The 26625-nt window shown below is 42.7% G+C and overlaps 1 protein-coding gene across 13 annotated transcripts in view; it reads left to right on the top strand.

Annotated features, from left to right (window-relative positions):
* The window catches only part of Kcnma1 (potassium calcium-activated channel subfamily M alpha 1), a 717716-nt gene that overhangs the window by 503075 nt on the left and 188016 nt on the right, over positions 1–26625 (top strand). For all 13 annotated transcript variants that reach the window (XM_077798516.1, XM_077798515.1, XM_077798514.1 and 10 more), the window contains exons 10-14: positions 4003–4113; positions 5485–5590; positions 7322–7404; positions 10975–11044; positions 17620–17775. In XM_077798516.1, the coding sequence (XP_077654642.1) occupies positions 4003–4113; positions 5485–5590; positions 7322–7404; positions 10975–11044; positions 17620–17775 (526 nt within the window). The remainder of the gene's footprint in view (positions 1–4002; positions 4114–5484; positions 5591–7321; positions 7405–10974; positions 11045–17619; positions 17776–26625) is intronic.

Here is a 26625-nt window from a genome sequence, read left to right as displayed (position 1 = left end):
CAGTAGGATTTATGATTTCTGTATAGTTCAAACTTTGCTGTCTTGAACTCTCTGTCCTAACTGACCACATGCAGCCAGAATCTCTAATGATATTGTTTTAAGTGAGGTTCATCTCTGTATCCCCCACCCAATCTCACCAAACATCTCCTCTGAACCATTGAGGGCCCCTGGGACATGCACTCACCATGAATCCAGAAGAACCTCTTATTGGCCCAGTCCTCCCTGTCCTGCAGGAGCTGAAATAGCCACAGCCTTCCCCTACCACCTCGCTCTTAGAATTAGAGTCAGAGACCTGGACTGCATCCTGGGAAAGTCACTTTTACTTTCTGTGGGGCGTCAGGCATGGGACTTAAGGAGACTCAGGTTCGGAGAGGTCCTTTGAAAAGCTGCAGATAGTAGGAACACACATTTTTTTGAGGATTAAGTGAGACTTTAAGGGGCACAAAACACTTTATTTCTGCCACACACTGAGGCAAAAGATGTCACTTGACTCCTGCCATTTTAAAATGCCTACAATGTGCAAGCCCTTTGCTAGGCCCTTACCTACATCGTCTCTTTAAATCAATTCTTGGGCTAACCTCATGAATTATGTGCTAGCTCCAGCTCCTCAAAGACTCTGTCTTGTGAGTTGTAAAATGCAAAACTGATCCCTTGTCCAAAACAAGTTATTTAGTGCCAGATATCAGAGTCTTAATCTCATTTGGTAAATTTGCTGGTGTCATAGAACCCAATAGAGATCATTTTGGTTAGGGATCTTTTTGGCCTTCTTCAAATCATTTCATAAGAGTAATCATTACTGCTTCTACGGAGGGCACACCCTGCTCTCAGTCTTACAATATTTTCAATCATATTTTGAATAATCGAGGATACCATAAATTTTGCATCTCTTCCCCAAGCTCCTGCCCCCAGAATTTTCAAATGCGGAAAATATTTCTGGAAAATAAATTTTCCCTGTTCACCATCCATCCTTGTGCTCCTTCAGGGCCTCTGGTGCTTCTGCAGACACAGGCTGGCGGGGGCAGATCCTCCAATGCGGATGCTGGGTCACCGAGTGGGTGTCTTCCCATTCATCAATTCTAACTGCATTCAAACATTTTCAATATGCGAGCTCCTTGATAACTTCCACTGTATGGGAAACAAAATGGAGGAAATGATTATTGGCACGAAAGGGGGAGGCCATAAATCTTCAAATCAGATACAGGACAGATTGGAACAATATGGGTTCTTCAAGGTTGCCATGATAATGTACCTAATAACTCTCCCTGGGCAAAAAAGAAAAAAAAAAAGGCAATCTGCTTTCAATCAATCTCATTTTTTTTTCCTGAGCAAAAATACCAATTATGTTGAAGGAAGATTTTTTTTTCTTCCTTTTTGATAAGGACTCTTCTCTACCCCAGAAATCATGCTGTAGCTAAAAGATATATATTTTCAATTGTCTAGAATGGTATTGGACAGCTAGCACCAAATGAAAAAAAAGTCAATCTCTTTTTTTCTCCTCTCTCTTGCCAGCATTTGTCTACTTCTTAAGAGAAGTGAAAGCTAATTAAGGGCTTAAGGGATAATATTGATTGCATTGGAATATATTTTATAAGTACCCGGCACATTTTCAAGTAAGAGAACCCTGACTTTTTCTAAGACTGAATAAATCAGCCAGCTGAGCCTTTGATTGGAAGGTGAGAGGGCAGCTCATCTCCTCCCCTGCCACTTCACACACGTCTCTCCTAGGCATGGATCATTTCTGAAGAGGAAGAAGCATTCCTGACAGATGTTCATTCACTTCTTTGTGTACAGGATAGGAAGGATGAATGTCCGGGCATTTCCTCAGACCTATCATTGATTTGAGTCTGGCTTTGAATAATAACCAGACATATGCTTGTATGAAACTTTTAACTTCACAGTGCCTGGTGCAGGAGGCTGATGGGGTGGTGTTAACCTCTCATCTTCCTCATGCACTGAAAAGGAATAAGGAATTTACCCTGGATGCCGTGCATCCTTGGTAGCAGGGCAGGGATTTGTGTCTGGCTTGCTTTCTCATAGAAATGGCAGCCTCAGCTATGGGGATGGATACCTATAGTCAGATTTATGGTGGCCTTGTACTTAATCTTGGACGTCTGCAGGCAGAAAGCGTTAACATGGCACCAAGAAAACCTATTACCATTTGTGCAGAGGCGAGTAAAGAGGGGAATCCTGTTTCTCAGTCACTTTCTCAGCATACCTAGTGAATTCACAATTGGAAATCTTATTCAGAACATGCACATTCAGGGGCAGCCTGTTTTGTCATAGTCAAGAAACACTGTAAGATATGACATAATAAAATATATAATCTAAGTCTTTATGTTATATCTTCTTATATATGTATATTTCACAGCCTTATAGTAAGGAGGGGGTCAAGGATGGAATTTGGATGAGTTGCCAAGGGATCTCCCCTAATCTAGCAGGTATTGGCTAGAGGGCAAAGTGATCTTGTTAAGTTGTTTCTTCTGAAGGCGCTCAGTGACACTCTTCCCTCCCCCTTGATGGCCACTGCTCACCTGATCGCTAAGTGCATCACTGTAACAATAACAGTCCATAATGGTGATATTATTAACTGCATCGTGCATATTATTGATTTACTCTTTGTTCTGCATCATTATCCATTCACCAATGAGTTTACTGCATTATTCTCACATACTTAGTCAAGCACCAAATTACCACGAAAGGGCAGGCTCTTGTAATGGCAGCTAATGGAACATCACATAAGCCATCATCACTGCCTCCCATTATGAGCTGCCTCCAGCCAATGAGCATGCTGCCTTATTGCAATGTGCACAGAGCAATTATGAAGTGCAAAGGACCTGACCATTCTAAATCTTACCCAGGAAATTGCCTCACTATATGTTTACCACCTGCCCTCTTCGGAAAGCACAGCTAGAGATCCTGCCCCCATCACTGTCAGCTTGAGGGGCACAGGGACAGGATGAGTGGACCCCCTTGCAACTGTACATTCAGGCCCTGGCTTTTGGCCTTAGGGCTAACTCTAGTATCAAAGTGCTTATTCTGGCTTGGGCAACACATGGCAAAACAAGTGGGCATGGGAAAGCCTGGTGCCAAGGTCAGATTGGTCCAGGAGCCCAGAGATACTGTAGGAACTGTTGTCACTACAGCTCTGGAGAGGGTGTCATCTCTTCAGAAAGAGCCACTATTTCTGGAAACAGAAGTCCAAACCACCCTAGGATAAGGCAAGCATTCCAGCCTCATTCCTTCCTGGCTTCCCCCTATCTTACAGTCAAATTCCTTTGGCTCACTTGGAAGTCCCAAGCACCCTGAAGAGGTGGTCCTCTGGGACATGCAGCCAGCGGGTGATCTGCGATTCCTTAAGCATCCCATCCCCATTTAGCCCTGAGTAATGCTCACTTACTGTAAAGTGTTACATTCCCCCATTGTCAGAGAAGTTATGGTGGAAAAATGCAAAATTTCCTTTTTACTGCTTATGGCCAGCTGAGCCTATAACGTGTCAAGCCGCACATTAGCCACCCTGATAAAAGTCCGCTTTCTTACACACAAAATCATCGTTTCAGCAAGATTTGTTATCTCATTACCTGATAAGCTCTATGTCATAAACCAAGACTCATACTGTAAATCTCCTGGGAGGACGCTTTGTGGGCAGAAAGGGAGAGATATGAATCTGCAAGGGACTTGATAATGCAGCATTTAAGCGCAAGCATAATGTCACTTATTGTTAAATGCATAAAACCACTTGGCCAAACGGTTAGGCTTTTAATAGGATTTTGTGCGGCATCAGGTGAGAAGCCATATGCTTTTTCTGTCTCGAAGTCTCTGAGCACCTGCTAGTACTGCTGCTTTGCCTCACAGCCCTTCAGGGACGGGTGCTGGGCTTTACCAGGTGGAGGGAGGAGGTGAACCTTCCCCACAGCTGCTGTGCTTGCTCTGCCTTGCCAGGGCGTGGGGGGGAGGGGTCATGGTCCTAGGCCTGAACTGATCTAACTAGCCTCTCCTGTTCAGGCACATTGTGGTCTGTGGACACATCACTCTGGAAAGTGTTTCCAACTTCCTGAAGGACTTTCTGCACAAGGATCGGGACGATGTCAACGTGGAGATTGTCTTTCTTCACAAGTAAGAGCCTGCTGCTGTCCCCAGACCCTCCAACCATTGTGTGCTCCTCCTTGAGTGCCTGAGGTGGGGATGGGGACAGTTGGTGATCAGGCAGAATTCACTAAGTCATGATGACCCTGCAGGCCTCCTCGCAGAGCACTATAGTCAATGGAGAAGGAAGCAGCAGGCTTGGCCAATGAGAGTAGGGCCTGCCTAGGAGACACTATTTATTGAGAACCTATTATGTGCCAGCAACTGTGCAAAGTCAACATTTGCCTAACATTTAAATACTAGAGTTCAGCTCTGCAGAATTAAATGAATAAATAGGCCAATCACTTTTTAAATCATTGTCCTTCAATGGGAAAGGTACCTTTATGGCTCAGCACTCAGAAGTGTGATATGTAGGGTATGTGAATCAAGAATAGTCCTGGGGGTAAATCAAGTCTGTCTGTGACACTTTTTTGATCTGGGTTTTGGGGTATTAGAAATCCATGAGGCAGAGAAGCAGAGGAAGGGCTCCAGTACAGGGTGACTTGGCTAAGTGAAGTGGTGGCTAATCTCTCACTCTGTTAGTTAGGGTTCTCCAGAGATTCAGTAGACAGAGATGGAGATAGAGTTCTCTATATAGATTTATCTACCTATAACTACACACACGTATCTGTTTATATAGAGAGATTTATGAGATATATTAGCTCCCTTGATTGTGGAGGCTGAGAAGTCCCACACTTTGCCATCTGCAAATGGGAGACCCAGATGGGGGTGTGATTCCACCTGAGTCTGAGGGTCTGAGAACCTGGGAAGCCAATGGTATCAAAATAGTCTGAGGGTAGGAGAAGATGAGATGAGACGTCCCAAGGCAAGTTGCCAGGGAGGAAACAGAAGGGACAGGTTCCTCCTCCCTCTCTCTTTTTGTTGTACTCAGACCCTCAGTGGACGGGGTGATGCCCACTTACCAAGAAGGGCAATCTACTTTCCCGAGTTCGCTTTATTCAAATTCTAACCACATTGAGAAACACCTTCATGATCACACTGGGCAACTTGCTGTGGTGGCCCAATCAGGTTGACATGAAATTAGCCATCACATTGATTTCACAACCAGTTCTCCACTCATAAAAGAGAGGCCCCATTCATGCCAAATTAAAATGTCATAGCCTTTGTAAAGGCCAAAAGCCTTGCTATTTTACCTGGGTACTGGATTTGGTTTTCCCTGGGGCTTGGCTTTTACTTTTCTTAAGAGTGATCTTTTTATTTATAAGAAAAGGGGCTCCTTTAAAGATCAGAGCCTCTCCCTTTCTCCGGGTCTCCCTATGGCACTTAAGAGAAGGGAGGTATGGAGGCTGAGATCCTGGGTCCATGATAACCAATGGCTGTTTCTTTTCTCTCCCTGTGCAGCATTTCCCCTAACCTGGAGCTTGAAGCTCTATTCAAACGACATTTTACTCAGGTGGAATTTTATCAGGGTTCAGTCCTCAATCCGCATGATCTTGCAAGAGTCAAGGTAAGGAAGAAGAGGTGACTTCTGCTTTGGGAGTGCAGGGGAGTCAGACTTCAGTCAGGGGATGTGCCTCCTGGATGGCCAGTGGTCATCTCCTAAACACTGACTGAGATTACTTGACTAGACACTACCAACCTTGAAATCACCCTTCCACTGGCCCTAGGACCTCAGCTGCTGGCACATGGTAGGCCACCTATAGGTGTTCCATGCTTGGACTACTCTTAACATGAAACTTATTTTGCTGGTTCCCTCAATATAAAAGAAAGTAGACCAGTCATTCAGACTCAAGAGTCTTATATTCAACAAAATAATCCTTAATTCCTACCTTGAATACTTAAATTGGATTCAAGATAGCTCCAACATCTATTAATTACATAGAAACATTAGGGTAAGGTATAAAGTAAAATTGTATGAAATCATAAAACATCTTGAGCTTCCTTTCCCCCACAATTGCAAGATACAAAACTAAACTTGCAGGTATCTGACATCACTTGATAATGGGAAAATCATTTTTTCTAGAATCTACTATTAGACTTTTCTCATAAAATATACCGGAGGGTAGGACAGGAAGGGGACATAGCAAAATGGCATCTGCTACTTTATTCATTTAATATTGATTTTGTAAACATGGTCAATATTTGCATGCCAGTGGGTGTACATTAATAATGGGAATCCACTGAAGTCTAAAGGCTAACTGTGGGCGCCACATACTTGTGTAAATTATATAATTGACAATCATGAATAATCCAAAAGGATTTGTGTAAATTCTTTGCATTATTAAAGAAATGTAGAGAAAATTTGTGACATACCATGGAGGAAACCATGCCCTTCCACCAAATTCAGGAATGGTAGTAAGTACAGCATACCAAGTGTGACAGATTGCAGGCCCAAGCCAGCATAAGAATGAGTATGCTAACCTGGGCCAGTTAATTTTAATATTAACCAGACATGACCCAAGTTATGGCTCATGTGAAATCTTATGAGAACAGAGAAAATAGTTATTGTTCATGGACCTAATTTAAATGCAAGCAATTATTAGCACATCAAACTCAGGGTTCCCTCTAAGGAACAAACCCCTCTTGGCTTATGTTTACATAAGTCAGTAGGTTGTATTTTGAGTTCATCTGTAATGAATCATTTCATATAATAGGTTTGTTGTCTTTTGACTATCTGAATACTAATGAGTACCAAACAATACGGAGTTGTTGTCTAATTGAGGGCTCTGATTTCTTCTTACACATAGATAATGATGATGTGGGATGGGTTATATGAAGGTCTTTGAAGTCTAAATTTCTGAATCCCAAACTACTCTTGTTAACTTGGTTACCCAGAAGAAGGGAGTTAGCCCACCAACCTTGATTTCCAGGCTGGAAAAATTAGGATGATGGCACACACAATTGAAAAAGGAGATAGATGGAGAGGGGATTGAAAGGCTTACTTAATTGTATTTAAAGAAATCTGGAAGTCCTATGTGAAAGTGGCTATGCCAAATGACATGTGTAATTACCAAGGTACATTCTGTACCCACCAACCTCGATAAGATGAAATGTTTATAATATAATGAGAACTTGCAACCTACACTTTTGACAGATGCTATAATCGCTCACAATTTTTATTTTCTGCCCTTGCAAAACACCAGGTTCCCTAAGAACTGTCAACAGAGAGAGAGAGACTGCAGTTGAGCATGGCTATTTATATGTTTGTGTTCTGTGATTTTTCCTTTTGGTGTCTCAGATAGAGTCAGCAGATGCGTGCCTCATCCTTGCCAACAAGTACTGTGCTGACCCAGATGCAGAAGATGCCTCCAACATCATGAGGTAACTTGGGGTGGGTGGGGGATGCTGGGGAAGGCTCTAGGTTTGGCCCTCTGAGGCCCATGTGCAGCCCTTTTGGGTCTGCAGAGGACAGTATCTGTGAGACCATCCCTTTTCCCCAATAAGTCATTCCACAGAGGCCTGATGGGGAGCTGAGGCCGTGGTGGGGAGGAAAGTAATGGAGCCCAGGGCACCACCAGGAAGCTCAGCCTTAACAGATGGTATCTCTGGGGCTCTCAGATGGTCTTGGGCTTGAGATTTCTTGAGACAAAACTAAAAATAAAAGATAAATTTAGAAGAGTGCAGGTCTGGATAAAAGTACCATATCTCCAAGGGGAAGTGAACCCCAGATGTCTTTACTGGAGACAGATTTGGCCCCCAGGGGACATTTTGCAATGTCTGGAGATGATTTAAGTTGAGGATGGTCTTGCTGGTATCTGGTGGATAGATGCCAGGAATCCTATTAATCCTCCTACAATGCTCAGGCAACCCCTATACAGAGAATTATCCAGTCCAAAATGTCAGTAGCACTGAGGTTGAGAAGCCCACAAAGCTGGAGCTTTGCTGGCTCATCTATAGCAAGTTTAGCATCACCCCAACAAGGAGGTTATCGCTTGATTGAACCAGTTGCCCCAAATTTGTGTTCCTCACTGAGAGCTTTTTCAATGAATTTAGTTTTAGTACTAATAGGAAGCTCTGAGCTAATGTTCTATAGAGCATTTCTCCTTTCCTCTCCTCTCCTCTCCTTTCTTTCTGTCTATTTTCTTTTCTTTTTTTAAAAAAATTTTTAACACAGCATCTTCTGGGGGAGATCTTTTGGGACAACTCCTCCCAGTGCCTTTTCTAAACATGAGATAGGCCCATCTAGAGCTCATTCCTGCTCCAGCTCCACCTTGTTCTTCTCTCTTTGCAGAAGAAAATTTGTCCTGTTTTTCTTCTTTCCATAGACTCGCAGTTATATTCCATGATTATGAAATGACTAAAAAGCCCAGACATTTTGTTCCAGGTAGTTAAAGCCCTTTTGGAATTTGTCTCCTCTCTAGCATAAATTGTAGACGAGTTAAGTTGGAAGGGAATAATCAAGAGAATCTTCTGGAGAGAGGATGAACTCAGAGAAAACACTTTACCGCCCTGTATCCCCAGGAACCCTGGCTTAATTGTGAACAGCCATCCTCTGATCCAGACAAAGGCTCCCCTCTCCCTGCAGCTTGTGTTACTGTCCTGGGAATTTACCTGAAGGTGAAGGTTGGGAAGTTGCCTTTGTGTCATTCCAATGCTCACATCTCCTTTGTCTTTGCTTTTAATCAGTGGCCCCAAGTGACATGTGCATTCTCATCAGTGGTATGGAGGAATTCCTCTGGTGCATGTGGGATGAGCAGGTCCTGCCCACAGCATCTGTTCCCTGTGTCTGGCAGGCAGCATCTGGCGGGATCTTTTCTTCCCACTCACTTTTCTTTGGCAGTGCACTTGATGCAGTCCGTCTAAGGAAGTTCATGCATGAACTCTTAAGCACTGGGCTTGCCAGGCCAGGCTCAGAGAGGGTGGAGTAGGGAGAGGCTTCACACCTGGGCCCATCCCCTACCTAGTCACTGCTGGAAAGTGACTACACCAGGGAACCTCAGTTTAGAGTGTGTCATTGCCTCCTTTTTAAAAAAGTAAGTAGCATTTTCATCATTTGACCCATTTTTTTATTCTGTCATTTTAAGTGACAAAAACATCGCCTTAGAAGAGCTGGGCTTTATCATCTTTCAAATTTACAACAATTAAAAAAAAACACTTAAGGTTTTGATCCCACAGAAAAGTCTGGGGCTGGCCCACATTTTTTCCCCCCTAAAGATGATTAATTGACTGAAAAGTAGCTTGAGATGGGCATTTCTCTTCATTGAAAAATTCAGTTTAAACCCTGATGGGGATCAAGTTAAAATAAACATAGGTAGGTTCCAGGGTGATTGGCAGGATGCCGAGGTGGTCATCCTCATGGACAAAGGTAGTATCAGAATTGTGACTAATCCATCCAGGGACCAGTACCAGAACCAAGGCCTGGGTAGCAAAAGGAAACGAGAAGCTCAGGGTTAAAAATGGGCTCCGTTTTTCTCTTATTTGTATAATCCTCCTCCCTCCTTACTTTAATGAGACCAATCTGCCCCTTTTGAAATTAAAATGTCAAAGAGCCATTTGAAATGAGCTAATGCAGAAAACTGGCTGATGCCATGAACTGCCCCGCAAAGGCTGACAGAGACTCAAAGTCCTTGAGTTATATGCTGGGGCCTGACACAACACTTTTTCAAAAATAAAATGAAATCCTTCAAGTGCAAAAAGCCCGGGGTGGATTTGTGCAAGGAGAGGCTTTCACATGATCCATTCCCTAAATTCACAAGTTATAGCTTTTCAGATAGAGTGACTCACAGGCTGCCTTCTCTCCATCTTTGCACAAAAAGGGCCGAAGTGGAGGGGAGCGCTGCTTGGTGGGAAGTTTGTGGGGGTGGGCATGATAGGGGCACTTGTATTTCTGATTAGGCTTAGGAGGTAGGGCTTTCTGTGGAATTCCATTCTTTAGCCTTCCTTGTCACATGAGGAAATGTACAATGTCACTCCTGACAGGGTCGGTAATGACAAAAACCATAACTTACACGTGGAGAGAGCTTTTAATGATTTCAAAGCATTTTCACATCTGGTCTCCCATTTGCTACTCATACCAAGCCTGTGAAGTAAATAAAGCAGGTACTGTTGCCCCCAGTATCCAGATGAGGAAACAGGAACAGAGAACCCAGGGATTTCCTGAAGGTCACCCAGTTCATTAGTACAATAGCTGTGACTGGGGGCCAGGTGTTTCCATTCATCTGCTCCCTGCTCCTCCCTTTTCAGCATTGTTATTGACAGGAACAGGAGTGCCAGTGAGGGTTGGGCAGTGGTTAATGCCCAATATAGACTGAGGGAAATGGGAGGGAATTTTTGGCCAGATTGTGACCTCCACCAGGTGCTGGCACTTATCTCTGACCAGTGTTCAAGTCATCAATGAGACTCTATTAGCTTTGGAAGGCTGAGTCCTTGCTCTTAAGAGACTTGTTTAGAAATCATGTGCATGAGTGTGGCCAAGTATGTGTGACAATTAGAACCATTTGTCAGGCAGCTTGTGCGATTTGTCATTGTTGTCTCAAGTTGTTAACTTGAGCAGATTGTCCCCAGGCTGGTCCCTGGGGTGGGAGATTGCAGAACTCCAGAGGCACCATGATTTGAACTTGCTTTCGATGTCTATGTAGGCAGTGACCCTGGTCCCCAAACTCCCACCATTAGCCCACACAGGCTCCCATGCCATCATTGAGCCATTGCAGGGTTCCCTTGTCTTTTTCATGCCCAAGATACATACTGTAGCTGTCTTGCGATTTCCATTTCAAACCACCCAGAGGTAGTGGTGGGAGCATAGTTTAACCTTCCCTAGTACCTGTAGCCCCCTGGATGGCGCAGGCTGCTGGTCCTACCTTGAACCCCACTTGGAGATAATCAAATGCATCTTCCCAGCAGCCTCCATGGGGATGACAGGCCCTGCCTCAGCTTTTGTTCTCTCTTTTTCAGAGTAATCTCCATAAAGAACTACCACCCGAAGATCAGAATCATCACTCAGATGCTGCAGTATCACAACAAGGTATTACATTGAGAGCTGTCCAGGCCTGAAGCCACATATTGGGGTCCAGTTCCAGTCTCTCTGCCTCACCATACAGATACACATGCACACACACACATACACATACACACACATGTATGTATGTGCATGCATGTATTCATCATGCCACACAAAAGCCTGTTAAAAGATGTAATGTGAAGGTTAAAAAGCAAAGGGATATTTCTTCAGAATAAGCAATGTGTTTGCAGTGGGTCTCTGGAAGGAAGCTCCTTCATGTATTCAGGAAGCATCTATTGAACTGCTTGGCCCAGAAATGTGGATGTATTTTTAGATCCCATCCACACCTAATTCCCAACCACTTCATTTCTATGTATGGCAGTCATTTCTTCAGTCAGTATACCCTACCTTACAATCAGCACTCTGCTTTATGACCAGAAGAATATCAGTGAGGGAGAAGTCCTGCTTTGTACTCCGAGATTTAGCACTTAATGTCATAGGCAAGTGCTGGGACTTCATTGAGGCCAGGGGAATTTAAAGAAGCCTAAAGAACTCAGGTGGAGGAAGAAACCCATGACATTCTCAAATCCATAATGTGAATTTGCAGAGTTAGTTCAAAGATCGAACAGAGAGTTGGCTACCCACAGACTGAACATAAAGGAACGAATGTTCCTGGTAACTTCAAGTAGGGGTGGATTGGAACAGCAAACATCCACTGGGGTCAGTTTGTTTCCCTCTGATTACTTCCCAATTTGCCCGAGCTGAGAGCCTCTCCTCCTTCACCCAGCCTGTCAGTGAACTCCCTGGAAGACAGCTTTGGGGGAGGGAAGGTGACATCTTGCTCTATTTGATATGGCACCACTTATCTCCTTAATGAAGCTTCAAAGCTGGAGGCTGCTCAGTACCTGGGGCCAGGTGTCCTGTCTGAGCAGAAATAACTCCCTGCTGAGTTCTGAGGGCAAGAGTGACCCATCTTATAGGCCATATTCCTACAAAATAGACAGGCATGTGACTCACAGAAAACCCATTCTGCCAAAAGCACCAGCACCATGCCATTATTTCTTAATTGCTGGCAAGTGCTGGCCCATTTTGTTGTGTGGAGACCCATCAGAGGCCATTGTGAAATGGAGCCTGCTGTCGGTGACTGGCCCACTGCTCAGAACTGCTGCCTGATGCCAAGCATTGCCCAACCCTCAGCAGGTGGCCCTGTTGCAGAAGGTGTCACTCTCCAGCCAGAGGGTTGGGTGCTGGATACCCAAGGTCACATTCATTCTCCTGTTTGTCTCTGGAAAACTCAAGGGCACTGAAGAGATAAAATCTGAGGATATTAGTAACGCACAGTTGTCAATCTAGAGAAGTTTTTTTTTTTTTTTGATGGCAGCCCCTGTAGGTGGAGGTGAATTTTATTAGTGAGGCTGTGACTGGTGACAGCTCTTGCCTTAAGGAACACTCCTTCTTTCATTTGCGATTTGAAATTTCATTTAGTGTGGGAGTGCTTTAAGAAGTTGTTTAGATTTTTGGCTGAATTTAGATTGAATAGGAAAATTAATATTGTATGTTTCGAAAGAAATGTCAGTTCCCTTTTCATTTCTTTCCAATGGGTGCTGATGTAGCATCTTGGAGAAATCAAGGAAGATTTCAGTTATGTAGTTCTTGTCAAATTGAAAGCAGCTCAACTGGCCTAAGATCCAGGCAGTACCTGGTCAGTAATCACATGATCATAGCAACATGAGCATCTTCAATAAACCTCTCCACTGCAGTTATCCAGGAACAAAGATGAATACATCAGCAGACCCACTATTTGCTTAAAACTCATTTTCTTTGGAACCATTTCAGTATATTTGGGTTTCAGGATTAGGCAAAATCAGTTACAGAGTCCTGTAAGATTAGTAAGGACATAAGAGGAGGAGTGACTTTGGCACAGGGTATTTTTCCTCCATTATTTTATTTTTCCTCTTGAAGAAGGAATGAAAAGTCCACTTGTCATTTTCTGCCATCTCATTCCTGTAGGATTCCAAATAGACATCCTACACTCTGCTTCACAGTTGGCCTGACATGCTTCTACTTGCCCTTTTACCATGTTTTTCTTCCTCTTCTCTTTCAATATTTTTTTCCTTTTCTCTTGGTACCTTCTCTGCACCCATCCAAGGCACCCATAGATCTCTACCTATTGAAACTTGCTTTCAGAGAAGATCTGATATACGTGTGAAAACTCATGTCACTATCTACATATTCCAAGGGGTAGTTGATTCCATAATTGGACATCAGACTTGGAATATAAAGAATGTCAATCCCTTATGAGGTAATGATGGTTATATTCTAGAGCTACAGGGAAGGAGGGAAACGGCCTACTTTGTCTCCCTATAAAACTGGCCCTGAGTTTGTCATCATAATAATTGCAGACATTTGTGTCCCATTTAATGATTTTAAAAGAGCTTTGACATCCCTTATCTCATTTAGTCCTCATTGTACCATCTGTGCATTGTAGCATCCCAGGGTAACTTCAGACCAGGGGGTCTAAGCTCTGTCATAGGCAAAGCAACTCTGGTGGGCACAAATCATGGTCACTCGGCAGTCAGAGAGCTAGGAGACGGAATAGCCAACTGCCATCTTCTCTTAAATGGAGTCGCAGCCCAATGAATCAAACTGTGGTTCCTGAGTGTGGGCTTGTAAAACAGCTGGTGCTCTCCCAACTGGGTCTCTTCAGTATATCTAGGTTCCATGGAGAGATACTTTCAATCTGGCCATTTCTGAAAGAGAAGAAAGATATGACATCTTCTGATTTAAGCATCAATGGCTTGAAGCTCTTCAAGGAAAGGATAGTTATGAAGACTTGGAAAAGTGTCACTCCTAATGTCTTACCTTATTAATATATTTCTTATTTTCCCAGTGAATTATAGAGCCTTTGTCTCTGTCCTGGAAACCAAGTCCCAGTGGCCCAATGCAGGCTCTTTAAGCTATCTTCCTATCAACCCTTCTGCTTGGGCAGTAGTTGTATTAGTCATCCTTCTGTCACTAATAAACACTGAATGTGCTAGTCAACATTTTGTCACCATGACCAAAATACCTGACAAGAACAACTTGAAGGAGGAAAGGTTTGTTTTGGCTCACAGTTTCAGATGTTCAGTCTGTGGTCAGCCAGTTCCATTGCTCCAGGCCTGAGATGAGGCAGTGTATCATGGCTGAAGGAGGCGAAGGAGAGTTGCTCACATTATGGTATTCAGGAAGCAGAGTGAGGGAGAAGCCAGAGGGAAAGATATAATTTCCAAGGGCATGTCTCCAGTGACCCACCTCCTCCAGCCATGCCCCACATCCATTCAAGTTGGGATGGATGAATTAGGTCACAACACACATAATCTAATCATTCACCTCTAAATATTCCTTCATGAATACAGGAGGTTTTGGAGGACACCTCACATTCAAACCAAAACACCTGACACAATTTACAAAGAGACAAGTTCTACTAGCTCACTGTTTGGGAGGGTTTAGTTTGTGTTCATTTAATCCTGTTCCTTTGAGCCTGTAGGACAGGATAACATGTCACTATAGGAGCATGTTGTGGAGCAGGAAGCAAAATGGGAGGAGACCCTGGGGTACCGCATTCCCTTCAAGAGCACATCCCTAATGACCTAAGGCCTATCAGTAGGCCCCCGCCTCCCAGAGGTTTTCTCACCACATGGGATCCAAGCTTCTAACATATGGACCATTGGGAGACACTTGAGATCCAAACGATAGAAGGAAGATAGTTCCTCTTCTTTGGCATTCTGTCTTTCCTTGTGGTACTCCCCCATGATTGAATGTATAGTAAGAGATGGAACTGGGACTGGAATTCATCTTTCCTCATTACCCAGGACAGCTGATAGGCCTTAGGTCATTGGGGATGTGCTGTTGAAGGGAATGCGGTACCACAGGGTCTCCTCCCATAAGAATGAAGTGCAATCCAGTAGCAGAAACGGGGGAAGGTTCTGGTTGTGCTGGACCTGCTATTTCTCTTCTCCAGATTAGAGAGGATTCTCCTCAAGACTCCTGTGGGTTGATGCTAGCATTTGCACACACCCAGATTCCCTCAAATGAAAGAAGGCAAAGTTTCCAGAAACAAAGAGTTTGCATTCCTGGGTCAAAATCCTCTCTTTGCTTCATGCGCACAGATTTCCTTCCTGGCCATTGGCACATTAGCTTCACTTCTTGTCCCATGACTGGTGAAAATATGAAGACCAAGAAAGGAGGCTATGGAATCCTGAAACTAGCTTGACTTTCCTATATAATAACACATAAAATATGTCCAAAGAACTCAAACCAGATGGGGCATGAGGGGCCAAGAGTGAAATGCCCGGGTTCATACCCTGGATGATACATGAGGATATGAGGGACTTTCTGGTTTTTCTTGTTTGTTTGAAGATGGTATGGAGTGGTGTCTCTTTAGGGCTGGGACCACCCAAATATCCCGTCACAAACAAGTTCATTACTTATATATAATTTCTTTTCATTCCTCTCAGATGATGTTACTGAAAATGAGCATTTCTCCACTTAAAATTAATGCATTGTCTACAATGCCAGAGAAGTAAAGGGGAAAAATTTGCATTGTTTAGTTAGAGAAGACTAGGGAGAGGAATGGAATAAAGGGTAGGGTTCATTGTTGGAATTAAGTGTATGATGTGGGGAAGGTCCCTTGGTACTCCACTTGACAGACATCACCATCTGCTGTGGCCCACACACACGACTATTTTAACAATGCTCTCATTGGGGGTAATACTGCCATCTCTCCCAGCAGTAACCACTGCTGGCTTAGGACTCAAAAGATTGTCACCAGAGTGGATTTTGCAAGAAGGAATTTCACATGTGTGGTGTTTTTGAAAGTAGAACATGGAACCCTTGGCCTTGCTCATTCTTTCTACAATGGAGTCTTGCATCCTTCTATTACAACTGGAGGGAAGCCTCCTTGTGTTTGTTGATGCACAGAGAGAAGTAATTTCAGAGTCTTAGAATCTTGGCATGTGCAGGAACTTAGAAGGACTCTCTGACCCAACCTCCCATGGAAAGTAAGAGTTCTTTCTGCAGAGACTTGGGAAATATTTACTAAGTCTTAGGAAAAAAGACCCTGTGTTTATCAAGGTAGACTTCTCCATTTATTGGACAAATTACACCCTTTAAAAGTTTCTTTATGAAACAAGCCAAAAAAACTGCTTAATTGTAATATATACCAGTCTGTCCTAATTCTAGCTCCTGGAAAAAAACCTAATCTCAATGTGATAGCACCTGAGGCATTCAGATGGCACTGCCCTGCCTCCATGAGGGCGTGGCCCTTCTTTAGACCTGAGGTTTCTGGCTCTGTTCACTGTTCCTCAAAAGATCTTTTCCAGATCACTTATCCCCTCTTGTCTTTGTCATTGTTCTCTGGAAGTCATTCAGCCAATCATTTTTCCCATTTTATATCTGACTATTAAAAAACTGGGTCAGGTTCTCTGGAACTAGTCTGACCCATTCACAACAGAATGAAATGTTCATTTCCCTTGCTTTGGAGACCATTTCTAACAAGCAAACATTGGCTTTTTCTGTAATGTGTCACATGGCCTCTATTTGAAGTTTTAGTTACCCACACACTTAAATTTTGCACTGTGTGTGTGTGTGTGTGTGTGTGTGTGTGTGTGTGTGTTTCTCTCAGGTCTACTGCCAAGTTAGGTCTTCTCATTTTGAATTTATATAATTGATTTTTTGGAACCTAAATGCCATATTCAACATTAAGGCTTTGTTAAATTTTTTTCTGTTTGGTGTTTTGTTGATTTTTTTTTCAATCGCTGAAGGATTCCTTCCTTCCTTCCTTCCTTCCTTCCTTCCTTCCTTCCTTCCTTCCTTCCTTCCTTCCTTCCTTTCTTTCTTTTCATTCATTGTATTATCCAAGACTCTCTGCTTTTTACCACTTGAAAAATAATTACATGAATGTGCCACTGGATCTGACCTAATTGTTGAACAGGACCAGTCTGTCTGCAAGAGTTTGTAGGACATCTACACTATGATTTACCTGATGATTCAGGGTAGTGGTTCTCCATGTGTGGGCCTATGACCAGCAGCATCAGCTTAGCCTCCCGCAAGTCAGATACGCAAATTCTCAGCTCCACCCCAGATCTACCAAATCAGAAACCCAAGGGGGTGGGCCAAGATTTTTACAGACCCTGCTGTTAATTCTACTGCCCACTCAAGTTCAGTAGTCACTGATGTAGAGTATTGGGAAGATTTGCAAAAACAGAAATCAGTCTTGTGGTCCATTTGAGGAGCCACTTTATGAACAACCTAGCCAGATATCCTAGTGATGAGGGCCTATGTGTCTGTGATAAGATAAAATTCCCCTGGGCTCTATTTGGATAAATGACAAACCAGAGGGAAGGATTTGGGCCCTTGGATGCAGAAGTGATATTGAAAAGAGACTGAAGTCCAATGAGCAGAAGTTTTGAACAAAACACCAAACATCAGACCAGAGCAAAGGAAAGGAAGAACAAGTCCGGATGACCCTGAGTCCTTGGGCAGTGCTGCATTTCCCAGAAGAGACTGAACAATTGAATATGTAACAAAGTGAGGTCTCATACCTGTTTTTGTTTCCACAGGCCCATCTGCTAAACATCCCTAGCTGGAATTGGAAAGAGGGCGATGACGCAATCTGTCTCGCGGAGCTGAAGTTGGGTTTCATAGCCCAGAGCTGCCTGGCTCAAGGCCTCTCCACGATGCTCGCCAATCTCTTCTCCATGAGGTCATTCATAAAGGTAACGTCTTGTCTTATTAGAGCACATTAGCCCAGGATTCCATTTGTCGTGGGGTTGAGTAGAGAGCACAGCTTAAACTCAAAACAGATCGACGGGCTTTAACCACTTTGGTTAAGGAGAAATTCCTTGTTACGGATTTGGGCAAGGGGCCAGCTCTTTTCAAAATTATGTTTTTATTTTTATTTGGCACATCCACGGCCATTAAATGATTGTTCAAAGCACCATCCTCTCTTTTTTTAGATAAACCACATGTTTATCTATCAACAAAGCCTCCGCTGTTAAAACAAAAATATGATTTATATACATTCCATATGGCACCACAGCGCCTAAAGAAAAGAATTATCATTTTGCTCTTTTATATCAAGTGGCTGGTGGACCTCTCACTGTGCGGATAAATGCAGACCATGTGTTTGTGCTGCAGCCCAAACCCCAACAACATAATTCATTTATTTATTTCTGCACAATCAAGGCGGCCGGCAAGGCTGACATGCCATGGCTATTTGAATGGATAATGAAAGGGTGAACTGGGTCCTTTACAAGGGAGAGGGGCAGTCAGGATGTGTTCATCTCCTTGCCCTTTGGTACCCCATGGAAATGACTAGGCAGCCATTTTGCAGTCTCCAGAGTGGCTACTACCTGCTGGCCACTGCTCAGGAGAGAAGAGAAAGGACCAGTTCTGTTCTCAAAGGCCATGTCTGATCAGGAGTGGCTTCCAGGGCATAGAATTTTAGAAGGCTTCTGGAGTGTGGAGGAACAGTCATGCCAGTCCTTGTCCTTGGGCTGTTCTTAGTTTAGACAGTCAGAGTGGCCAACCACTGTGGTCTGCATTTCTTATTTGGTACTGGTGGCAATTAGCTCCAGACCTGGGTTTACATTCTTCTTCCTGTTGTACCACAAGCAGAATTAACACTGGTCAAGGCGAGAAATGAATGAGATCCTGCCAAGGGAGTCAAAAACTCTGAAGTCAAAGGATTGATCCTTTTGTTGTTTTGACTGCTCTGTACACTGCCAATGAGGGAAAAAAACTGCTACACCAAGATGGTTGGGGACATGAGGAGGCAGGTGTGTTGGTGCTCACCCTGGGCATCTACGAGGTGTGAAACTTAGAGCAGGGTTTTTTCCTGGGTCTTTACCCTTCACACCCACCTAATTGTAAAGGGGATTATTTAGCCCATAGATAGCTAGCTTTGCTCTCCTAAAAGAATAATTCATGTTGAAGTCCCTTCGATCACATTAGCCATATTCATAGTAACTGATATGTTGATTTAAAACCTCTTTCTCCTATGCTTATTCTATGCCCCCCCAAAAAAGCCTTTTGGTTTTTGATCAACAGAACTCTGAGCTCAGACCCCACTTACAAATGAGGACATCATATTCCTTTAACTGTCATCTTTAATCCAGGCTGTTGTTGTCCTCCATGGATGAAACTGAATGCAGGCGTGCGAATGTCAGCAGCAGGGAGGTCTGTGTGGCTGTATTTAGAGACAGGTCCCAAAGCCAGATGCAGCTGTGTGTCCCAGGACTCTACCCAATGCAGGGAGCCCAGACCCAGGATAAAGGACTGTCACCAAGAGAATTCTGCCTCTTTCAACCAAGCTCTGGTTGTTTTCTTCCAGCAGGGGATTGCTCATGGGACCAAGCACGTGGTCCAAGGAGTTGGGCTCTGCTTCCTCATGTTGATGTGACATGGGCCTTGGCAGGGCCCCACCACAGATGGGGCCACTTGACATGTGTATGTTTTGATTTTGTGGTGCCTGCATGGTAACTAGAGCTGCCTGTCAAGAAAATTAATAAAGTGGATGTGACACTGATTCTTCAGTGCTATTATAGCAGGGAGAACTTCTGCCCAACTTTCCTCAGGACCCTCATGGGCCTCACCTCTAAAGCCAAGGACGTCCCCTCCAGCTCTGCTAATCCCATTGCCAAGTTCCTATTTAGGAAGAGCCTGTGGGAAAGGCTGGACCGGGCCCTTGTGTAACTGAAAACACATTTCCCTCCCAGGGTTATGTTACTACATTATTTCTGTCCAGGGCCAACTCCCCCATGTTTGGAAGTAGCTCTCGAATATGGCCTTTTGACATTGTAGTGGTCATTGTGTTGGAATTTGCTAAGGTGTATGACCTGCAGATAACCAGGCTTCCCTTCATTTTTTTTTTTCATCCAGAAGAAGGACAACCTCTTTCATTACTCCCCATTTTATATTGTCATTGTCCCGATCCTTATCTCTTTTAGGTCATGGCAAACACCATAAATATTATTCTCTTTGGCAAGTTGTAGGTATCACCTCTTATTCCAGAGATCACAAAGCCCTCACTACTTTTGGTTGGGGATGGGGGCAGGTGGTAAAGGAAATCTATAAATGGATGATTGTTTACAGAAATCACTTCCTTCCCCAATGGCCTTATATCCTATGGTGGAGAATTCAACAGCACTTCCGTAGGGACAGCCAGACCTATTAGTGAGGGCTAGAAGGGAGCAGTTTGGGCAGCACTTGATCCTTTGTGAACACTTAGTATTTCTGGAAGCCAAAGGTAAAGTGTGAGCTCACTTTCTTCCTTGCCCTGGGCAGGTAGTATCTGTTTCTTAACTCTGCAGAATATATTGTACTCTTCTCTTTCTTTCCAAGAAGGAGAAAGCAAGATGGTAACAGCACAGGTATATCACATGGAGAAGCACACAGACTGTCCTGGGCTTTTTAAATATACATACAGCCAAACAGCCAAGACTTCAAGTGAGGGTGATAGACTTGAACAAAAGAAAGACTCCTGTCATATAGGCCCAGCCTAGAGGTGTCAAGGACAGAGGGAACACTTATCCCCACCCACCAATGTCATACTCAAAGGGCCCAAGGTCCCCAAGTCATTGTTCCCTAACACCTAGCTCTCATTTGGATTCATTATCTCTGAACTGATTTAAGTAGAATTGAGATATATATATATATATATATATATATATATATATATATATTACTTTTTTTAATTAGAATTGATATATATTTTTAACACACTTCTTCAGGAGTAGTGAATTCTTTAAGTTTTCTAACAACGGTTAAAGATTTTATAAATTCCGCTATTCATCCTTAATTTAGGCCATTTAAACATCAATGCAAGCCCTTTACAGTTTCTGATATGCTGGGATTTACAAATTCATGTTAACCTTGTATCTAATACCTTTAGGAAAGAGAAGCCCATGTTGCCACTGAAGTCTTGCAGCTCAGTAGCTGTTGTTAGTGACAGGCTAAGCATTTTGTTCAATAGGTCTTGTTGTCACCCTTGAGTTCCTTTAAGGACAGCAGGCAAATACCCTAGTGCCTGTGACTTATCTACAAATGCATTATCAACCAGGCCTGGGACATCCTGTTTCTTTACCACTATCTGATCTCTGTCCACTGGCTTGTCAGGTTCCAGGGAGAGTCTTCTGTAAAGACCAGGGCAATGGAATTACTCAGCCTTTCTGTCACCACCTCCTCCCTGAATCCAGGGCCACTCTTAACTTCTCCTTGGCTTCCTCACTTGGATGCAATTTAAGATCCACTGATTTTTAGCTTTTGATTTTTAGTCTTATTTTGCAAATTTAACTTTCTCTTTAACAAATATGGGGGTTCAAATTGGGGCTCCTGCCATTTTTATGAATTGTGCTATTATTCTTACTAAGATTAGTTCTTAACTAGGACATGATAAATTGCGTGTGTGTGTGTGTGTGTGTATGTGTGTGTGTGTATAACTCAGTAAGAGCAATTAGTTCTTAAAATTGTTTTTCACTCTGCACTAAAACTTCTAATTTAGCACATTTAAATAATTCTCAGAATTGCCAACTATTTTAACTCTCCTAATCTATCATTTAATACATATACACACAGGTACACACCCAACCTGGAATATGGTATGTACTCCTTAATTATCTACTTATTCAATAAGTCCGTTATGAGAATGGAGAAAATATGTGATGTGTTTCTTATCTTTTCAATTTATTCCACAAGATTTCAAATTTGTAGGTGAAATGTTAGATTTTTCTTTCACCTTTCTACTTCTGAATGACGAAGTACTAGGGAAGTCCACCCCATGTTACTGAGATTGTAGATTGGCTGAAGGGGTATGGCTGGATGCATAAACCTTTTGTTCATTTTTGCTGTTACTTTATTGAGATAAATTTGGGGCAATATATAGTCTTAGCACTAATCATAACCAAGGGGATCATTTTAGGAACTTCAGTTCGGGCTATATTTACACATATGAGTGTTGTACATATACATGTATAAAAATAATCTAGTTTAGGAGCCAAAAATATAAAACAAAAAATTTTAATAATTGTCAATGTACACTGATTTTTTTTTTTTGAGAGAGAGAGAGAGAGAGAGAGAGAGAGAGAGAGAGAGAGAGTGTTTTAATATTTATTTTTTAGTTTTCGGTGGACACAACACCTTTATTTTATTTTTATGTGGTGCTGAGGATTGAACCCCTGTGTCCTGCGATGCCAGGCGAGCGCACTACCACTTGAGCCACATCCCCTGAATTTTTAACTTTGTGCAATACCAAATTCTACATATGCATTATTTCATTTAATTCTCATAATGACCCTCCCCAAATGGGACACTATTATTACCCTCACTTTACAGTGGCACACACTTGTGAATTAAAAGAACTGCAGCAATATAGCTTGGAGCTGGCAAATGAAGGAGTTCAAACTCAAGCAAACTATTTCAGGTGTGTCCTTGAATATAATACTAAGAGGACATAAATGTAAGAGGAATTTTCAACAAGTGCCATCATCTTAGACCAAGACTTATGAGCTTTCTGGAGTTCACCAACAGAGATTTCATGGGCAGCACCCTCAGGGGTAGGAGGCATGGATAAGCTTCAGGAAACTTGTTCTGAAGAGGATGTGAGGGCACATGTTTGCACAGCCCCATCCTGTGGGTCTTGTTCACCCTTCTTTCCAGCCACCTCTGTAAGGGCAGAGGTCACTGCCTCAAGATAGGTGATGGGTTATCTTAGGCTGGACTGAGACAGGATAAGGAATGAATGAGACTCCCAAGAAGGGATTAGCTTTACACATGGCTGTATTCAGCAGGTGAAATTAAGTGGAGTCTAAACCAAGTGTGTCTGAAGCTGGGGATGGCTTAGGTCACTGCTCCTGGGATACAGAAAGTGCATTAGGGTTTTCTAGAGAAGCAAATGTGCATAGAGTGTGCTTGTGCTGACATGCATATACAGCCATGTGCCACACAGAGGCATTCAATGACAAGCTGTCTATGTGATAATAATCTCATAAGATTATATTGTCTAGTGATATCATAACCATATTTGTACACCTAATCACCTATTGACTCATTTGTCAGAATGTGTCACCCTTGTTGAACTTGTTGAACAAAGCATGACTTTATGTGCATGCACACACACACATACACATATATACATATATCTATTTTATCTATGTATCTATGTACATATATTTTAGCTATCTATAATTAAGAGAGGTAGATATTAATTATAAAGAATTGGCTTATGGTATGAAGGTTAAGTCACAAACTCCACAGACTGGAGATCCTGGAGAGCTAATAATACAAGGTTGGTCTGACTCTAATGGAGAGTCAGGAGAGTTGATGGTACAAGTTTCAGTCCAGATCTGAAGGCAGGAGACTCATGCCCCAGTTCAAGGCAGTGTAAAGCAGAGCCAAATTCCTCCTTTCTCCTTCTTTCTGCTCCATTTATGCCTCTATCAGATTGCATGAGGCCCATCCACATTGGAGAGGTGATCTGCATCACCCAATCTGCCAATTTGGATGCTAATCTCATCCAGAAACATTCTCACAGACACACCCAGAATAATGTTTAACCAAATATCTGGGCATCTCATGACCTAGTCAAGTGAACACATAAAATTTACCTTCACAGCAAGCAGTACTTGTTATCTGGTGAGGGTAAGCTCTGTGGACCAGGTTGGAAAAGGCATCCCAGAAGAAGAGCTCAGAGAGCTCAAATCTCTGTTAGGCCAGAACTGCAATTGATAAGGCTGGGATGGAGATGGCTCTTCATTTCCAGGAAGGAATAATGATGGTACAAGATTAGAGGGTTAGATGGTAGAAGTTAGTAAGATGTGAGTTGTTGCTTGACCACTAGCCTCGGACAGTGTCACCCAAACCATGAATGGCATCATATCAATGGACTTCTGCACATATTCCTCACTAATAGAAAGCAGCCTCCAATACAAGAATACTCACTTGGGAATATCAATTATTCTAATAACTTTTTGATACATAACAACTGATACCTCTATTCAGAACCTAGCACCATCTATTCAACTGCTGCTCAATATCTTCATTTGAATGTCCCATATCTTCTCAGACTTAACATATCCATATCTTCCATTTCACTCTTTGCTATTAGCATTGCCGCCCTTTCCCATTGCTGAAACTAAAAACTTTTGAGTCATCCTTGATGCTCCGGTCCTCTGAGCACTACATTAAATTCAGCAGGAAATCTTCTTGGTTCAACATGCAAGCTATTCCAGAATCTGAGCATGTCCCATCAACTTCACTGTAGCTGCTAGATCCAAACCACCAGCTGTCTCTGAGACTATCACCTCAGCCTTCCCAGTGCTCTGCCCTCACTCCCTCCCTCCAGTAAAGCATCCAGAACAAATTTCTCAAGCATGAATCAGATTCTTTCATACCTCTGCATGAGTCTCTCCACTGTTGTCCCACCTCACCAAAATAAAGTCCTTACTGGGTCCTAAGCATCAGTTTCCTTTGACCTTGATCTAGATGACCACCTGTCCTGAGGGCTCTCCTGCTCCTCCTGTCAACCACAGTTCCTTTGACTGGTCTAGGTGCTGTGGTTCCTTCTGACTGTCATGTTGTTTTCCTAAGTAGCTGTTTGGCTTTCCTCTGTCAAAACCTTTTTTTCCTTGTGTAAGTTTAATTTCCGAGTGAGATCATTTTTTTTAAAAAAAAGAGATTCCATTTTTAAAAGAGATTTATAAAAAGATATAATACATACATACATATATATATACACACGTATATATGTATGTATATATTATATACATTATCAGTATCCCCAGGAAACCCCTGTTGTTTTATGTTAGGTGACAGAATCTGTTGTTTCTGGATTATCTTGGGGAAAGTTGATATTTCCACCATATCGAGTCCCTCCAATTTATGAAGAAGGTTTACCTTTTATTGAGGAACATTATGATACAAGAGATTTCCTGGAAAACGCAAGAAGATCAAGACAAAAAGGTGACTAAGCTTATAAAGATTTCTGAAGTTTCTGGGTGTCTCTTAGACAATAGATGGCCTACTTCTCTATCTTCTTTAGGAAGGCTGTAGATACTCTTGGCTTCCTGAGGTGATTAAGGCTCTGTGTGGAAACAATTTCCAAATTGCGTTTTAGAAATCGGCATCACCTCCATATCCCATGCATATGCATTCTCATCTACACCCCTGGTGACACCCATGGCATTCTTGTTTATTGCCCCTTTTCCATGAGGCAGCTGAAGCATTGTGAAGCCAGGGGCTACTTGCTAAAGCCTCAGTACATAGAACAACAGCAGACTCCTAGGAGGAATTCGGTGTTTATTGAATAAATGAGTAAAGAACCGCCTTAGCCTAGGCGGGCTAGCCCCATGGCCAGGACAGCTGGGTGGGGCCAGCACCAGAAGGAACTTTCGATTTGGTAAGATTCTGGTTCCGAAGACTTCTTCCTTTGCTACTGTATGTAGTTCTATTGCCAAATTAAGGAGATTTGACTCAATGTAGAAACTTGAAAGCAAAGCTTTATAATCTTTGGCAAGGCTTTCATGGAGGCTTGTTAGATTTGGGTATAAACCATTTTGACTGCCAGAAAATCCAGTCAGTGTGTTGTTTAAATTCACAAATCAAAATAAACACCCATGAATTGAAATGAATTTGCTAAACCTCAGTATCCCATTTAGGTCACCGAGCACCCTCTTTTCTTCCTCCTTGAAACTCTGCAGATCAGAGACTGTGACACAGGATGCCCTCTCCTCCGGCATCACTGGTTTTGCCCAAGATCACTAATGTCCACCTGGAAATAGTGCAGATTCCCCAAGAACTATTTCAAATAAAGAGAGAAGTAATCCATGAGCTATTAACAGGGATTCCGTTCCCCCCATGGCCCTGGTAATTTCTAGAACATTGAATTAAAGAGTTCTTAGACCTTTACAAATTCTCAAGGCAAACATTATTAGCAAAGAGAAGCCCATACAGCATGTTTGAAGATTGCCAGAAAATGTCAATGGAACTTCTGAATAAAATAAAAGAAGTTCAAACTCTCTCCACCCCCCATCTTCTCCTCTTCCCCTTTCCTCCCTCCCCCTAACATGATTAGAAAGTCATTTTATGTGTCTTATATGTTTGGTCAATCAAAGGCAAACATACATGATTGATAGTGACAGGGAACACATTTAACTCATTATTCTTTACTTTGCAGCAAAATGATTTGTGTAAACTGTCTGCCTAGCATTAAAGGTAAAACAAACGTAGAAACCCCAAAATGTTATATTTTAGTCTAATATTTTCCTTTTGGTTTTATAGCTGTAATCACATATGGATTCTTTTATTTTGCTCTTGGCATGGACTAACAAAGCGGGAGGCTGTGCAGAAAGATTACATAACATACAAACAGACCCTGGTGCCCACTGAGATTGGAGCCATCAAAGCTGCTCCAGTCTGGATGAAATGTTATTACCCAGGGGAAGCTATGGCTCTCCCTGGCCCTCATCAGCTGGCAGGACACTGTCACTGATGAGAAATAAGTGCCATCTTCTTAAACAAGCCTCGGGTCAAATATCAAACTCGGCTCTTTCAGAAATAATTGGCTTTAAATG

Source organism: Urocitellus parryii, chromosome 5 (genome assembly GCF_045843805.1).
Source record: "Urocitellus parryii isolate mUroPar1 chromosome 5, mUroPar1.hap1, whole genome shotgun sequence".
NCBI lineage: Eukaryota > Metazoa > Chordata > Mammalia > Rodentia > Sciuridae > Urocitellus > Urocitellus parryii.
The sequence above is the reverse complement of the archived record's forward strand: the minus strand, read 5'-3'. Positions and strand labels throughout refer to the sequence as shown.